This window comes from Centrocercus urophasianus, unplaced genomic scaffold, assembly GCF_019232065.1.
Source record: "Centrocercus urophasianus isolate 14NV4802_14NV808 unplaced genomic scaffold, USGS_Curo_1.0 seq_30, whole genome shotgun sequence".
NCBI lineage: Eukaryota > Metazoa > Chordata > Aves > Galliformes > Phasianidae > Centrocercus > Centrocercus urophasianus.
Window position 1 is genome coordinate 1329667 of NW_024884867.1, and position 17873 is coordinate 1347539.

The 17873-nt window shown below is 57.9% G+C and overlaps 1 protein-coding gene across 1 annotated transcript in view; it reads right to left on the reverse strand.

Moving 5' to 3' along the window:
- The window catches only part of KSR2 (kinase suppressor of ras 2), a 47256-nt gene extending 29980 nt beyond the window's left edge, over positions 1 to 17276 (reverse strand). Inside the window, 5 exon segments of the mRNA XM_042828982.1 lie at positions 9709 to 9824; positions 9826 to 10199; positions 12832 to 12982; positions 13714 to 13854; positions 17097 to 17276. Of these exon segments, the coding sequence (XP_042684916.1) occupies positions 9709 to 9824; positions 9826 to 10199; positions 12832 to 12982; positions 13714 to 13854; positions 17097 to 17276 (962 nt within the window).
- Between the last annotated feature and the right edge of the window lie 597 nt (positions 17277 to 17873).

The window sequence follows — 17873 nt, forward strand, 5'->3', positions numbered from 1 at the left end:
GAGGAGAGGAGAGGAGAGGAGAGGAGAGGAGAGGAGAGGAGACCCCAAATCAAAAGGGACCCACGAGGATCAAATAGGCAGACAGGACTATGTAAAAACTAAACCATACATTTCAGATTTTCCACTTCAGCCTGCCTGCATGGATTGGTGGTCCAATAACACATGAATCTTCAAAAAACCTTTCCACGAGACCCCAGGGATTTTTGCTGTGCTGGAAAAAAAGGTCTGCTGTGCTCCAAATCAGACACTGCGAAAGGCAGCTCAGCCCCTTCAGTGGGTTTGGGACAGAAACTCCCCTTTTGAGCAATAGCCCTATTATCAAGAAACACTCCTGGGTGTGGATAGGGGATGTCCAGCATGCCTAACATCACAGCACCAACAGTGAGCCAACGGTACGGTTAGCACTGATGTGCAGTCAAATTACAGCCTTTTCTTCAATCCACTGCGTTTGTTTCTGCCTGTATTGTTATAATCCTAATTAGACTGAAAGCAAGTGGGAGTGGAATGAATTGTGGCACCTCTGCAACAGCAGCTGGGTGCATCCAGCTGCAGCCCAGCAGGGAAACCCACAGCATCTGGCCCCAGAGCCCAACCAAGCACCTTTCAACGTTGTGCAATGCCACGATGCGCCGTGCAATGCCAAGAAACGCTGTGCAACGGCATGATGTGCTGTGCAGTGCCAAGAAATGTTGTGCAATGCCGTGCTGCCCTGCTCAGTGCCAGGAAATGCCACACCATGCCATGCTGCACTGCCATGCAGTGCACGCCGTGCCATGCAGTGCTGTAGAGCGGCACAAAACCCTGCATCGCTCTCTAGAAACTTTCCCCTTCATGCTCACCAGCCACAGCACCCAGGCACCCACGTGCTTTTCCCCCCCCTTCAGGTCTTGCTCTGCCCTTGTTCCAGCAGCGCTGATCGGAGCACCCGGGCATCTGGCCCTGCCAATTGGTAGGAAATGAGCACTCTGCACTTGCCAGCCCGCGTTAGCATATGAAAATTAACCCACCCTCTAATAAGCTAATTGTTTCCTTGCACAGGAAAAGCCGCTGCTGCCTTTAGGGTCCCTGTAATAACTTTATGGAGCGCACAGGGCAGGCAATTGCCTGCAGCAATGCAGTGCACGGCAGCCCCGCTGTTGATGCCAGTCATGCCTTGCACCCATCCCAACCCCAAAACCCCATCCCTACAAGCAAATGCACAAACCAACAGGTTGAGGGAAAGTTCAATGGCCCCCAGAGCCAGTCTGACCCCTGCTCCCCATCCTGACCCCTTCATCCCCTCCCAACCCCTGCACCCCAACTCAACCCACCTTCCCACATGCAACCCATGGCACAACCACCAGTTTTCTGCTGAAGCCCCCGGTGCAGCTCCCCCGAGCCCATCCCAAAACATTTCCTGCAGCGCTGTGATTAACCACTAATCTCATTTTTTTCCTCCCATAAATCAGTTCCAGACCAAATATTTACCGAGAGCATCATTTCCTCACCAAGCAGAGCTGGTGACAGCTTTCATTATTAGGAAGGATGAGTGATTTTGAAAAGAGAGAGATTTTTTTTCTCTCTCTCCCTGTTTCTTCAGAAAAAGAAAAAAAAACCCACAATTAATGATAATAATAAACACGCACAAAGCCCTGACACTGCCACCCAACTGGAGAGGGTCAGCACAGCACTGGTTCCGTTCTACATCTTAAAAGAGGGGATGGGGAGGAGAGGCTTGCTGCTCCTGAGGAGGGGAGTGGGATGCTGCTGCTGGAGCATCCTCCCCCCAGAAATGTTCATGGGGACAGGTGTCCCCTGGGAAGCTGACAGCTTGACAGACAGACAGACAGACCGACCTTTGCAGGCGTGCTGAGGATACGGAGCAGCTCCCTTCTGGCTGCTGCTTGTTTACCATAAACTCCACTCCCTGTGACAGCACTCCGTGCAGCACGGGGCAAGGAGCTTAACAGCAATCCAACCCCAAAGCAAGGGGCACAGAGCCCCACGGCCAGCTGCATGGGGACACTGCCCCAGTGTCTCACAGCCCCAGGGCCTCACTGGGGCTAACCAGGATCCTGTGAGAGTGGGGTGCAGGATTGCAGGCTGCCTTTGGGGTTGATGCATCTAGGGGTGTGCTAACCCAGCCCCACCTGCAACCCCACATAGGAGGAGGGGAAGGTAACCCCTATAAGAACCCTATAAGGTGATGGTATGGAAAAGGCATGGCAGCACGACGGGCAGCACTGCAGAGCTCTGCAGAGCTGAGGGCTATTTAGATGGCAGTGATAGTGTCCAGCGTCACTGTGTGGGGAGCAGCGTCCTGCAGTCACAGCTGGGTGACCACTGAAATGAGCCTTGACCTGCGCTGTGGAGCTTGTGATAGCCCACTTATTACATATTTTTTTTCCTAAGCTTTCTGTAAAGCAAACAGAAGCACCAAGAGCCCCCCCCCCCCTCCCTCCAGGCTCGAAGCCCGTGAAACTTGAGGAATAGCACCAGAGTGACAGCACTGCATCACACCCTGAGCTGCACTGCCATAGGGACAAGAGCCCATTCCTCGAGCCAGTCCTAAACTGGGAGGAAAACCCCAAATCCAAACACCACACCAATTTCCTTTGCCAGTTCCTAGGATCATGAAATCATTAATGCTGGAGAAGACCTCTAGGATCCCCAAGTCCACCCCCAGCCCACCCCAGTCATGCCCACTGACTCCCACGGTTCTGGAGCACCTCCAGACACGGTGACCCCACCACGTCCTGGGCAGTCTGTGCCAGTGTATCACCTCCATTTCTGACAATAATTGCCTCCAAACCTTTGTTTCCCCCCTCACTGTACCCATTTATGCCACAGGCTGTATAGAGAATCACAGAATCCCAGCATGGCCTGGGTTGCAAAGGACCGCAAAGCTCATCCAGTTCCAACCCCCTGCTGTGTGCAGGTTGCCAACCAGCAGCCCAGGCTGCCCAGAGCCACATCCAGCCTGGCCTTGAATGCCTGCAGGGATGGGGCATCCACAGCCTCCTTGGGGATGCGACCCCCTCCAGCTCAAACTCTGACCATAGCAGCACCAGGGCCACCAGCCATCCCTACCACCACCACACAGAACAGCTCACGTCCCCATCAGAGATGTCAGTTCATGCAAGGTTTTGCTAAACAGATGATCATTTTCTAAAAGGGAAACATAAAAAGAGCGCAGCAGTGTGAGAGGCTCCATGCAAATCCCTTCAGGTGTCAACCTGCCCCAAGGGCCCATCCTCATCCCCTATGCAAAATCACTCAAAAGCTCGTTGGAAAGAAATAGAGGGTGAATAGAGGGTTTCAGGCAACGGTGACAAACAGCAGCAGATGTGGGACAAAAGGCAGCGCTGCCAGGTGTGAGTGGGGCTGGGGCTGGGATCTGTGCATCCCAACAAAGGGAGCATCAATGCACACCCGTGGGAAGGGAAATATTCAGCGTGTGATGTACAGCACTCACCGCCCCTCCTGCCTCCTTGTAGATGGATAACTATGGCCGACCCAACAAGAGGCAGGAGTGGGGCTGCTCACCCCATGGTTCCCCGTGCCCCGCTGCCAAATAAAACCTGCATGGATAATAGGTGGATAAACAAGCAGGCTGAGTACCTGCTCTGCAGGCATGCGTTGCCATCCTGCTGCCGTCATTATCTTAATAGAAAGATTAAAAAGAGGCAATTTGCAGAAGCAGGTGATTTTACCCCTGCACCTGCCTGCACCGCGCTGGGTGTTATTCACCGCTCCGCTCCTCTCCAGCACACTCCAATTATCGACGCCGGCGCTGCATTTAAAGGAAGGGAGGCAGGGTGAAACGTTACAAAAAATAGAAATCATCAGCATTTCGGTCAGCTCTCTGCTAAGGATTAAAGACTGCGGCCGTCTGGGTTGCGGCGGTCGGAATTCAGCCCTGAAGATTGATGGCCTTTTGACTGCCTTAACTGCGCGATATTCTGTATTAGATCAGTGCGAGGAGCTCTGCATGGCACACGGCCGCCTCCTGCCCAGCAGAATGGGTGTAAGAAGGTGGGAAAGCCCGCAGCTTTGAGCTTATGGTAAACATTTCAGGAGCAAGAGCCCCTTCTGCTCCGTTCCTGAAGGCTCGCGCAAAGCGAGCCGCCTGAATACCCAAAACTGAGGCGTGGGGCTGAGCGCAGGGACAGGCAGCGTGCTGCTGAGCTGAAAGGCTCCTTCGCACACAGCCAGCACCGAGCGACGCTGCCTTGATATCTCAAAAATCAAACCCAGCCTAGCAGATGTTACATTTATCCTCATTACAGCAAGAGGCAACCGCAGCCCCCTGCCCTGAAAAGCGGGTTCCCATATCAAAGCCAGCGGTGAAATATTGATCCAAGTGCCCGTCCCCGCTTCCCCAGGCCGGCTGCGTTCTGAGGTTCAGCTCTCACTGATCTATTATTCTCTTTCTGGAGCACGAAGCAGAACTTTTTAGCGTGGCTGCGAATGGCGGCGCTTGGAGGCTCTTTGAAGGGAGCTGCAGCCCTGTGTCATCCCCTGGGATGTGTGCTCTGTGGTGAGGGTGCTGCGGGGAGGAGGTGAGGAGCTAATTGCCTGCAGGTCCTGCTGCTCGTTAGGCACTTCTGCTTCCTTGATTTCCTCCTGACGTTCCTCTGAGGAGCACACAAGGATGGCAGATGGACACAAGCAGCCAATGCAGGGAAAGGTGAGGATGGGGAGAGGTGGTGGAGCCCCTGAATTGGTAAAAGAAATAGGTGGGGTGATAGGATTTGGGGTTTTCCTCCCAGCTTGGCAGTGGCTCGAAGAGGGATGCTGGCTCTGTTTCCCAGCACGGTCACCTCTGCACTAACCACTGAAAAGCACGTGGTGAGCCCCACGGGGACGGGGAGCTCACAATGCACACTTTCCATCCCAAGGCAGGGCAGTGTGCTGCACGGCCCCATGCGTGCTCCCATTTTTTGAGGCAATTCCCCACAATCCACACCACCAGAGGGGAAGCACAGGCTGCACGTGCCTGGAAAGCCCCAGGCAGAGGTTCATTAAGCTAATTATGGTGCTGCAAACCTTTCATCTCAGACAAGGCTACGGAAAGTTCTCCTTCATGGGCTGCCCTGGGGTGCAGTGAGCTGATGCACGCTGTGAGCATGGTGGGCTTGGGGAGATGTGTTCCAAAGGAGAAGTAGAGGAGAACTCAGAGCAAACTGTTTCTTGGGGCAACCTGAGATCCTCGTCAGCTCTGCTTCCTCCTTGTAACTACCCAGAAAGCCAGCAGAGCCCCTGGTCTGTGCATTGCCCACACCGGGATGTCCACAATGTTGGAGGGGAAATGAGCTCACCCATAACTTGAGGCACATAAAGAAGAGGCTGTGGGAGATGCTTCTCATCATCCCTGCAAAGTCGCAGCTGGGAGAAAAGGAACAGAAGCTGTGGGTGCCCCCAGAGGGGATCAAGGCCAGGCTGGATGGGGCCCTGGGCAGCCTGATCTGGTGGGGGGCACACAGCCCTTGGGGGTTGGAAATGGATTCTCTTCAAGGTCCCTCCCAACTCCAGCTGTTCTATGATTCCGTGATCAGCTCGAGCCTGACCTTCTGACTGATGCCCCAGCTCTGGGTGGGACACCTCCTGCAGCACTGTGCCCTTCTCCCACACCAACACCTCACCACAGCGCCAGCAGTCAGAGCCCCACGCCTCCCCCCCCAGCACCCATCCCCATCTAAATGCATCACCATGCTCACAGCTCGCTGAGTGGCGGCTGGGCTCCTCGTTAAAGGACACGGTGAGAAGTTTCTCCTCCAAGCATGTGAAAGCTCCCCCTCCTCTTGATGGAGTGCCGCAGCAGTAATTAACATTAATGACATACCTAAGGAGAAGCAGAGCCCGGAGCAGAGGGATGATGGCAGCACAGAGCCAGCTCGGGACGGAGGTAAGCCATCACTGTCAGGGCATGGTGTGTGAGCCGTGCTTTGAGAAGGCTGGAGGTGATCCAGAACCTGTGCACGGCTCCACTGACTCACCACCAAAGCACAGAGATTAATCAGGAGGGCTATTTGGAAACAGGGATGCTGCTCGTTTGGCTCTCCCAGTCCCCACTCTGCAGTGCTCTGCTTGCTGCACCTGGGCTGGGGTGGTCTCTGAGTTTTCAGGTAGCATACAAGAGGGAAAACATAGCCCTTAAGATACTGCCTAGGGACTGTGTGTACATTTAGGGAGAGTCACTGATGCTCGTCCCCATCACCACAAGCCCACATGCGTCGCCAAGGCTGGAAGAAGCAGTGCCAGACAAGAGCTGCCTCAGCGCAGCCCATGTAGAACGGGAAATAATTGATCTGCTTGGTGATTGGGATGGATATGAGGGGAAAACATCGTTATGGCAAGGCTGCAGGACAGCAGGATGAATGACCCACTGCTGAACTCGTTAACGAGGGGCAGCCTAACAGGGGGGCAGTGAGTGGGAGCCCTCTGCTCTGTTTCCTGCCTGGGTGCCATACCTCAACCCACCCTACAAACGGGCACGGCTGAGCCAGCATGAATCCAGGCACACAGGGATCCTCTTTTTCCTGAGGGATACAATAAAAAAATGGCTAACACTGGGGAAGGACAGCTGCTCCAGCTCCAGGATGAGTTTGCAGATGCTCAGCCAACAATCCTGAGCAACACATTCTGCAAAGAGTGTGCTCATAGAATCATAGAATCATAGCATCACCAAGGTTGGAAAAGACCTAAAAGATCACCCAGTCCAACCGTTCACCTATTCCCAATAGCTCCCACTAAACCATGTCCCTCAACACACAACATCCAGCCTTTCCTTGAACACCCCCAGGGTCGGTGATTCCACCACCTCCGTGGGCATCCATTGCAGTGCCTGACCACCCTTACTGAGAAGTAATACTTCCTCATGTCCAGCCTGAATCTCCCCTGCCGTAGCTTGTGCTCACAGCACAGCACTTTTGAGGGGATGTTTTTGCTCTCGTTGAAGAAATAATCACCTCCAGCAGGGCTGCCCAGGGCAGAGCCAGTGCCTGGGGGAGGCAAAGCGAAAGGGAAGAGCAAGGGACATGGGAGATGCACCATTCTCAGGGGGTTTTCTATTACACAAGATGGAGAAGCAACCACCCACAGTAGAGGTGCAAGATGTGAGCATTGCATAGGGCCAGGTGCAACAGAAATGAGCAGAAGGTTAGAGCTGGAACTATCACAAAGGCAAGGCAAAGAGTCACCAGCCCAGGCAGCACCACCCAGACTGTGAAAAACAGCATTCAAACCCAACCTCAACGCCTGGTGCCCATCCCCAGGTTGCCTTCCTCACCAGCACACCCAACCCCACCTGCACAAACGCCCTCAGTGCAATTCCCAACCTTTTGCCCTTCAAACCTCACCCCTCCACACACCTGCAGGGGTTCACCTGGGCTCCCTTTGAACCATCCCAACTTTCTCTCCCCAGACAATGTCTTTCTTTTAAGGCCTTGCACAGGCTGTTTGCTTTCTGAGGTTGCTTGTTGGGTTTGGTGTTTGGGGCTTTTTGGTGTTTTTTTTTTGCTTTCTTGCTGATGAATAATCATTAACTACCCGTGAAAGATGTAAATGGCCCGTGGAACTCATGAGATATTAAATGGGCATTATATTATCAGCCACTCTAAATGTTTGGTTTCCGTTTCAAGACCAATCATGAGATGTTTATGGATTGTGGATTTATGGAAGCCAGGGGATCTTTCAAGGAGTAATGTTCCATGCTCCAGAGTTACGGTCAGCAGCTGGAGGCTGTAAGCTCCCAGAGTTTAACCCCTGCTGCAGAAAGCTTCAGCATCCAGAACTGATTAAACCCTAGAAACAAGCTCGGAAGCAAAACGTGAGCAAATGCACCAGCTATCATAGAAAGGAAAGCAGCAGCCACATGATGGGGACAAGGCTGAGCCCAAGGCCTTGCTGTGGTCAGCCCGTCCCCATAGGGGACAGCCCCTGGGGGGGGTCCCAGCAGGTGGGGGTCTGCAAAGAGGCAGCGCGGGGTTACACCCGCAGTAACGAGGAGGTCAATGTGCTGAAAGCACGGCTGTGCCGTGGGAAAAAAAACATTTGGAGCCAAAAGCTCCATTTCAGTGGTCCTCGGGGCTGAGGTCAGGAGGAAAACCGCCTCCTGCAGGGAGCACAGCGGAGAGGGACGTCGTGAAAATGGTGACATTAAGAGAAACCGTCCCATCACACAGCCGTAAGGCTGCAGCACCGTGCCGTGTTCAGCTGCTGCAGGGCAGGGCGAAATGAAGCTGCCTCCTAAACGCACTAATTGTCATCCCCGAGCACTAATGGGATTAGGAAGCGGGATTTAGTGGTTGCCTCCTGAAAATCATTAAGTGCCATTAGAGAAAATTAACCTCCTCAGCACTCCTAGCTGCTCTAGGGCTGGGTCTCGCAGCACCCCATCCTTCCATACCCCCCAGATGAGCACCCCACCGATGCCCTATCAATATTTGTTCCCTTTCCTCTGTTAATTGATTTTAATCTCCCCTTGGGCTGCAGCTGGTGGCCAGTGAAGGGGAATCATCCCAGCAACCGAGGTGGCACTGGGCAGAGGGACACGGTGAGGGATGGGGCTGTGAGGCTGTGCTGATGTAAAAGCCCTCTCTGATGTTTATGAGCCCCCTTGGCTCACACAAAGAAGTCACGGCACCCCACTCCCTGCCTCACCCGTCCCCGTGGGGAAGCAGCAGATGAAAGCTTTCGTGCTCTGTGCGCATCTCCAGCCTCACCCTGAAGCCGTGTCACCATGACCCGGGGTGTGCAATGATCAAACGACTCAGGAGAACCGAAGGCAGCACCGGGGGAGGGGGGGAGTGCAGTTTCCCAAGCGTCGCCTTGCAGGAACCCAAATCAAATCATTTCCCAAAGAGTTTCCCATTTACAGACAGAAATCCATCACCGCCCATACGGGAGGAGGATGGCCGCCCTCACTGCTTGCACCGAGCGCTGCCACAGCTGCTGGGGTTGGGGGCTATAGGGTCGCCACACACTGCAACCCGATCTCAGCACAGAGCTGAAGGGTTTGGGGTTTGCTCCCTAAAAGGGCCCGAAGGAGCAGGCAGGGATAAGTTCGCTTCCCAGCACTGCAGCAGCCTCTGCCGGCACCGGGCTGCAGAGCAGGAGCAGCCGGAGCGCCGCGTTAACGCCGGGGATGCAAAGCCACCGGGAACGGCGACAGGGGAAGGTGTGGGAAATGTGCCGTGCTGCAGCTGGAGGAGGATTTTGTTCCCTGTTTGGATCTCGTGGCCCGGCTGCACGTTGGGTCCCAGCCCTGCCTTGGGGAGGTGTTTAATAGGAGCACCCCAAAACTGCATCCAGGCATAGCAGTGTGGAATATCCCAAGCTGCAGGGGGTCCGTGGAGATCACCAAATCCAACCCTTGGTCCCAAAGAATCACGGAATCGCTGAGGTTGGAAAAGACCTCTGAGATCACCAAGCCCACCCCCACCATACCCACTGCCCACATCCCTCAGTGCCACTTCTCCCCGCTCCAGGGACGGTGACCCCACCACCTCCCTGGGCAGCACACGCAACACCCAAAACCCAAACCCCACGGCTTAGAGCAGCGTCCCATTGCTCCTGAATGCAGCCCAGGGCCGTGCCCACCGCCCTGGGGACCTGTGCCGTGCCCAATTCCCACTGGGGCAGAATCTTTCCTTAACCCCACTCTGACACATCTCCATGCCTCTCCCTCGGCTCACCATTTGGGACCCCAGGGATGACCCCACTTACTTGGGGGTGTGCGCCTCATCCACGCGGTGCCCCAGCTGGAACTCGTGCGACTTGCTGCGGTGCAGGGCTGTGAAGCCAGGCAGGAGGTGGATGAGTTTTCGGGAGGCAGGTGGGGGGGGTGCCGGGGGGTTTCAGCTTGTTCCTGCGGCGCAGCGGCGGCGTGCCCGGCGGTGTCATGGTGGTGACGATGTTGGGGGTGCGCGGCGGGGTGTGAGCGGCGTGCCGCTGCCGAGGGGAGGGAGGCAGGGAACGGTGGCCGGATTCCACGGGGGGACACAGCCCCGGGTGGCCCTCCACAGTCAGGCGGTCCACGTGGGTGTAGAGGGGGCCGTGGCAGTGGTGCTGGGCGCACTTGGCGGGGGGTTTGGGGCTGGCCGAGAGGTGCGTGCGGCTCCACGGGGCGGCTTCTTGAGGACAGCCTGGCTGGTTCTCCTTGCCCGGCTCCGTCGTGGGCCATTGGATGGTCCAGTCCTGCTTGGAGAGGCTGCCGCCTGCGACAGAGCACATATAGAGCCGTGGGGAGGGTGACTCGCAGCCTGCTGATGCCCTCATCCCACCTACAGCCCTTATGGAGGGGTCCATCCCAAACCCACCCCGGGAACAAAGAGCCCATCCAAGCTCCGACAGCCCCGTCTCATTTCACCCCTTTGTATTGGTGCGGTTTGCAGAAACGAAAGGGGGGGAAAGACCGACAAAAAGGGAGCGTGGCACCTCGCAACCCCTCATTACCAGTCTCTGCAGTGCAGGGATGAGTGAGGAGCTGTCGGCTGCGACTTCAGAGTGCCACAGTGATGGAGCAGCTCTGAGCTCCCAGCCCCGACCGCTTTTGATCGCCGCCTCGAAGGCAAGCAGCAAAAGAAATGTTGTCTCTTTATTTTAAAAGCACCTCTCCCCATCCCTTTGTTTGGTTATTAATTGCTGGCCCCCTTATCTAACTGAGCTTCTTTGAGGGGAGCTCTTTGCTTCAGGCTCAGAGAGGGGTAAAACAAAGGAGGAGAGGGCTTTGGGATTGCAAAAGCTTTGGGATTGGATTGATAGGGGAAAGGGGGTGATGGGTTTTCTCGGATTGTTCCGAAGCAGAAAATGAAGTTAATGAAGATGCAAATCCCTCTGTAGGAAAACCTCACGCCTCGTGCCATACAAGAACACTGCCACCCAGTGGGATCTGTGTGGGGCGATGCCAAACCGAGGGAGCAGCACCCCTGAGGAGCTCGGGGCAGCTTCTTCCCTTTCCTTCCCCAAAAGCAGCACACAGTGACCAGGTGGGCACTGACATCATGCATGGCACCCAGCCCTGTCCCCACTGCACACCAAGGGGTGCACCCTGCAGGCTGGCCTCAAAATGAGGATGCCCAGCGCCTCACATCACCCCATCCCACACCTCAATTTACTTCTAAAGTCACTCTCAGCCCCTCCAAAGCCGAAGCTTTCCCCTGCAGCAGGCAGAATTTGGGCCGGAGGTTCCCACGTCCCCACTGCCATCGCCCTGTGGCCTCACACAAACACAGTGCTGCACCATTCCCCAGTAACTCCAGCTCACAGCTCCATCCACAGGCCCTGCTCAGCTCTCACTTCAAGCCCTGCTCTGCTAATAAATCCTGCAGCCAAGCACACAGCAGAGAGAAATCCCATGCTACTGTTTAGCACAGTAACGTTAAAACCGGGTCGGTGCTGGATTTGATGGAGCAATGTGCTGCCCTCTGTGTGCTACCCAGGGATCCTTCCAGCACACACGTGGGTCAGAAGGGTCCCCCATTACCCAAAACCACCCAGGCAAAACACACTGCCATCAGAGCCACGAAGGAGAGACCCTCCTCCTCCTCCCAGCCCCATCCACGCAGGGAATTGGCTTGGGAAATTAGCGGCCCCTAATGAACAACTCGATAAATAGAGATGGATGGAAAAGGTTATCAGCCACACCTCATTGCTGCTTTATTAGAGCTAATCTGGGCTTCTAGAAATTGACCACCACAGCGGCTCAAGGAGATGTTACATGGTGATATGGAGAGGCAGCACTCTGCTCCTCAGTGGCATCGGGAGGGCTGCTGGTGCAGGAGCTCCCATAGGGCAGCCCAGTGCCCTCCTGCAGCCCCCAGCAGCTTCCAGCAAACACTCTCAGCCTCTCTGCCTGAGCGGGGGGCTCACGTGTGTTTTCCAAATGGGAATTCCCTCTGCTGAGTGCAGCCCAAAAAAAAAAAAGGGCAGGAGGGGGTGCGAGTCAAGCTGCGTTTGTTTGCACCGGGCTTTAAAAGTCAAAGGTGTTTAAACAAAACGTCGGCTGAGAGCCTGCCTGGGCTGCTGCCCTTCCTCAAATATCGGAGAGATTTAGGGAAAATGCCGAAGGGAAGAGGGCAGAAATCCAGGCAGGAGCTGGATTTGGGGAGCAGTCCTTTGGGGCGGTGGGGCTCTGTAGGAAATGTCAGGCTGGGCTGCAGCCCTCCCACCTCACTGCTCTGCCGTGACACCGCAGCGGGTCACAACCCCAGCAGGGATCATCCTGCACGCCCCATATCCACTGGGATGCTCCTGTGTGGGCAGGGACCATCCTCCCCCCTGCTTGATCCATCCTCCGGGGTGCAATGAAGCACGGGGGGGACAGCAGCAGCCTGGGGTGCTCCAAACTGCCCCCTTCCCACCTGCAAGGGATGCTCCTGGGGAGGGAAGACAGAGCACGAACAGCTCAAGGATGCCAAGAGGTTTGGAGACGGCCCCAGGGAGGAGACCCCCGCCCTTCTGCCACCCTCTGCCTCCAACCCCCCCATTTCCAGCCTTCAACCCCTACGTTCCGCCTTCCAGCTTCCCCTTCCGAGCATCGCTGCATCTCAGCGGATCGCTGCTGCCACCGCCCGGCCGCACCGCACCGCACCGCACCGCCAAGCCCTCCCCCCGCCCTCTCACCACGCAGGAGCAAGGCTTCGGCACAGGGATGCGGTGGGGCCTTTAGAGGCTACAGGGCTTTCCCAGCCTCCCCACCTTCACCCCCCATCAGCCTCCTTGCCACATGGCTGGTACCCAACCGCGGGGATGCGTGTGGTACCCAGCACCCAAACAGGGTCTCCTCTCCCTATTTCAGACCACAACCCCCTCTCCCAAGTCTTTTCCCAGGTCACCAGCCCTGCTCACCAGACTTATGGACGCTGCGGAGGCAGGAGAGGGATGCGTTGAGGCGGGCGCACTCCTCACTGTTGGCCCCAAACTTCTCCACCGTCTCACAGACCTGATCATCAGTCATCTCCAGCAGCTCCTCCAGGCTCAGCTGCCCTGGGGCTATTTCCTACCAAGGGGGGGAAGAAAGAAGGGGAAAAACCATCCGTGGGCATCTGCTGCTCGATGAGCACTTTGGGGTATGGATCAAGGAGCCATTCCCTCCTGAGGGATTTGGGGAGGTTCTGGGGTTCTGTGTGACATGTCCTGCACAGCTGTCCACACCCGCAGCTGGCAGAGCATGGGGGGCTCTGGCCAGCACCCCCCCCATCCCGCCTTGTAGCATCTCTCCATGCAGTGAAACAATTGGGTCCCATTGCTCTCCCACCCCATTTTCTACCAGCACTTGCTATGCTGATCCTATAGCCTAAAAGCACAGCTCTGGGGCAGCTTCCATCCCGGGGAACAACTGTCTCTCCTTGGCAAATTTTACTCAAGAGCCCCAAGGCTGGGAACTGAGATGAATCCCCCCAGTGTGGGAGATGGTACGGGATTCCAACACAGGAGATGGGGCGGATCACCAACCAGGAGACATGGTGGATGGCCCCAAGCTGGGAGAAGATTAGAGGGATCCCCAGCCTGGGGGATGATGGGATGGATCCCTCAGACCAGGGAGACGGCACGGATCTCCACCTGGGCACATGTGGTGGATCACCAACCCAGGAGACGATAAGATGGATCCCCATAAGATGGATGCTGGGATGGGTGCTCCCAGAATGTGAGATGGTAAGGACCTCCAACTCAGCAGACGTGGTGCAGCACCCCAATGCAGGAGACGACGGGACGGATCCCCATCCCTACCTCCATCACCTCCTTGCGGATGTCGACGATGCGGAACCAGTGCAGGAGCTGGGGGAAGCCCTCCAGCTTGGCGTTGCGCTCCTGCAGGGCCACCTTCCTCTTGCAGGAGAGCTGCCGGCTGAAGTACTTGACCAGCTTGCTCTGCGAGACAAGGGAAAACCCCATGGGAGCCCCCTCCTCTCCCACTCCATCCAGCTGGAAATCAAGCTATCTCAGCTCCATCCCCAGCCCCAAATCCCTCCGCTCTAGGGATGGATGGTCATCGCCCCGCAGGTTCCCTCTGATGCAGGAGAGAGGAATGACAGGGACAGCCCTTCTCCATCGCAGCTCACCTGCTGACCCAACTCACACCCAATATCAGTGCAAAGAGACCCCACAAACACCCCCCCCACGCCTGGAGCATCCCTGCATCCCAGCTCTCACTCTGTATTCCCTTCCCACGGCAGCAGTGCACACCCACCTCCTTCCCCGGGCCCAGCACCACTGCGAAGCCATCGCACTCACAAGCTCAGCTCCCAAAATAACGCCGCCGAGCGCCTGCCCTCCTTTCTGGGAAATGTAGAGCAGAGCCCTGGGAGCCTGCAGGGATTTCCCACTCTGCTCTCCAGCTGGGAGATTCCCCGCCGCCGGCAGCGCTAGATGGAGCTGTGCCCCTGCCCAGCACCCCAGAAATAGACGTGTCGGGAACGGAACACACGGTGGGACGGATGGGCGCACGGAGTGACACCCCCAGCCCTGGTGCAGCCCCATTCAGTCTGAGGTTATTACCGAATATTACTGCCTGAAATAAAGCCACGGAGAGCCAACCGAGAAAGTCGTATGAGATTCCTGCATCACCCCTCGGAGCTGGGGCGGTCCCCACGGATGCTTCTTAAGTGAATCTTCCTCCAAGAGCCTCCAAGGAGGGGTTGGGGAGCACTGTGCCCTTTTTCCCACCCCAGAGGGGCTCACAGTGCTGTGATTTGTGGGCACCACACAAACCTTTCCCCGTCCCTACAGGAGGGCTGGAACACACGCAGAGCTGCACAGCCACGGGGAGAGCCGGGCACAGCGCTGCCTCCAAGCACCTCCATCCCAGCACCTCCCCTTGGGACGGGCAGCAGCGGGGTTTCCGAGCTGCACCGACACAGGGACAGGGCTGGGACACAGGACACAAGTGCCACCAGTGTCACAGGGACGGGCCAGGAGCTGGGCAAGGATGGGATCAGGATCTGATGGGAAAAAAAAAAAAACCCGCAGATCCCCTATGGATGCACCTATTCAGAGCTGCAGGTGGGAACACCTGCATCACAGCCTGGAGAGAGCAGAGGCGCTTCGTTAGTGCTAATGAGGGCACAGGTGGGTCCCCGCTCCGGCAGCATCCCCTGGGCCCACAGGGGTGTAAAGGAGCCGTCCCAAGAGCAGCACAGTGCCCTCCACCTCCACATCAAACGTTTGGAATCCTGCACTGCCACCTCGACCCTGCGCAGCCCCTTGGGCTCAGCCGTGCCTCGGTTTTCCATCTGTGAAATGGGCAGAGCAGGGGCAGTGCTGCGGGGCTGCAGGCAGCAGCAGGGGGCCGCCTGGGGGGCAGCAGAGCCTTGTGGCACCTGTATGCAGATGTGTGCTCTATCCATCCGTATGAATTTTACATATAGGTGCATGTTTCACGCATGCATGCTTGCCCCTAGGGGTGCCCTTCCAGGTGCCTCTCCTTGCAGGGCCAGCAGCAGCAGCGTCCCCTTAACACCATTCCCCTGCACGGGGGTACAGGCTGTGCTCGGGGCTCTCCAACCCTTCGGTGACCCTCAGTGGGATTTCCCTATCTTGTTCCCCCAGCAGGGACAGATGCCACGGGGATCCCGAAATCCAAGAAACGAGCAGAATCTTTACTCTTCATCCTTTGAAACGAGGATTTAGGAAAATCAACTCACAGCAGTGCCTCCCCGCTTCGCTCCAGCCAAGCGGTGCCCCCGCACCTGCGTCACGGCCTTGGGACGTGGCAGCGGCGGCTCAGGGCCACGCATGGCCCCACTGATGCCAACAGAACCCCAGCACAGTGCCACCAGGAGCCCACGGATCCATCACCTCCATCATCTCCTTCAGTCCCACCCGTGAGAGGGAGATGAGAGCCCCAGAGCGGCACCCAGCCCATGCAGGGCCATGGGATGCACCGGGTGCAGCTGGATAAACCTGCACCGCCTGCCCCAAAACTGCCACGGCTCCAAAATCCTTCCTGTAGGACCCCCACCCACAGCCCCCGTCTTTTCCCCATCCTGTGATGTGGATGTGGCCAGGCCAAGAGATGTGGTCCAGTGGGAAGAATGCAGCCTGATGGGGAGCCTGGAGGAAGGGATGAGATCGGGCCACGGGGTGGGATCCAACCAAAGGGATACAGCACAGTGAGGATGGAGGAGTTCAGGGGAGGGCTGCAACCCTATAGGGAATTAGGAACCTGGAGGATGAGATGTGGCTAAATCATAGGGCTGCAGCCCCGTGGTAGGACACAGCCTGGCCAAAGGGATGCAGCTGGTGAGGATTTAGGGACCAGGAGGAAGGGATGCGGCCAGGCCACAGCGATGCAGCCTGGTAGGGACTTAGGATCCTGGTGGGTAGGATGCAACCTGGCCAAAGGGCTGTGGCCATCCCTGATGGAGGTGAGAGCCCAGAGGAAAGGATGCAGGCTGACTGGGAGCTCGGAACCCGGAGGAAAGGATGCAGCCAGGCCACAGGGATGCAGCTCAGTGGGGAATTAGGAGCCTGGAGCAAGGGATGCAGCCCCATTGAATGAATGCAGGCTGATGGAGAACTGGGAACCCAAAGGAAGGGATGTGGCCAAACCATAGGGATTGCAGCCCCACGGCCAGGATGCAGACAGGCCAAAGGGATGCCGCCGATGGGGAGACAGGAGCCCAAAGGAAGGGATGCAGCCAGGCCCAAGGACGCATCCTGATAGGGATTTAGGATCCTGGAGAAAGGAACGAGGGCAGGCCACGGGGACGAAGCCCCGTGCGGATCAGGCAGCCCGGCCAAAGGGACGCAGCCAGGCGAGGATACAGGAGGCAGCAGGGATGCAGGCAGGCCGTGGGACGCAGCGCGGGGTCGGACGCGGGGTCCCGGCGGCGGGGATGCGCGCAGGCCGGGGGACACCGAGGGGACACCGCGGTGACACGAAGGAGGCCCGGCGCGCCCCGGGAGCTGCGGCCGAGCATCCTCCGGAGCCGCGGTCCCCCCTCGGCCACCTGCAGAACGCGCAGCCTCACTCGGCCGCTCCGCAGCGCCGCGGGGAGCCCGGAGGGGCCGGGGGGTGGGGGGGGGGGGGGCCCGGGGGGCCGGGGGCTGGGGGGGGGGGGTGATGGGGCCCGCACGGAGAGATGGGGGGGAGTGGGGGGGCCCGGCCCTACCTCCAGGGTGCGGATCTCCTTCTGCGTGAGGTCGTTGGAGGCGGCGCACTTGGTGCGGAGCCCCTCCAGGTTGGAGATGCTAATGTCGATCATGTTCTGGACCAGCTCGCACTGCTGCAGCGCCTTCTGCAAACTCAGCTGCTGCTGCTCCTCGCTCCTCGTCATGTTTTCCTCATCCATCGCTCGCCGCCCCCCCCCCCCCCCCCCCCAGCCCGCTGCCCCCCCCCTCCGGGGCCCGGCCCGCAGCATCGCCCCGCCGTGCCCACCGCCCGTCCGTGCGGCCGCCTTTCCCCCCCCCCTCCTCCGGGCGCGGCGGGGCGGGGGCGGGGGCGGCGCGCTCCGGGAGCGCGGGGACGCGCGTTGGATGCGCGCCGCTCCGCACCGCACCGCACCGCACCGCGGGGAGAGCGCGGCGCAGAGAGAGGGGAGCGGCGGAGGGAGCGGTGGGGAGTGGTGCTGCAGAGGATGGGAGGAGGATCGGGTCCGGGGGGGGCCTATGGGGTGTTGAGGGGCAATGGGGTGAGGGGGCTATTGGGGGCCTATGGGGTGGTGGGAGGCTGTGGGATAAACGGGGTTGGGGGATAATGTGGGGCTACGGGAGGTTGGAGGGTAAGGGGATCTGTGGGATGCTGGGGGGCTAGGGGGCAGTGGGATGCCTTGGGGTAATGGGGTAAGAGGGGGCTATGGGGTGATGGGGAGGGTATTGGGTTATGGGGGGCTCTGGGGTCATAGGGGGCTATGGGGTGATGGGGAGGGTATTGGGTTATGGGGGGCTAG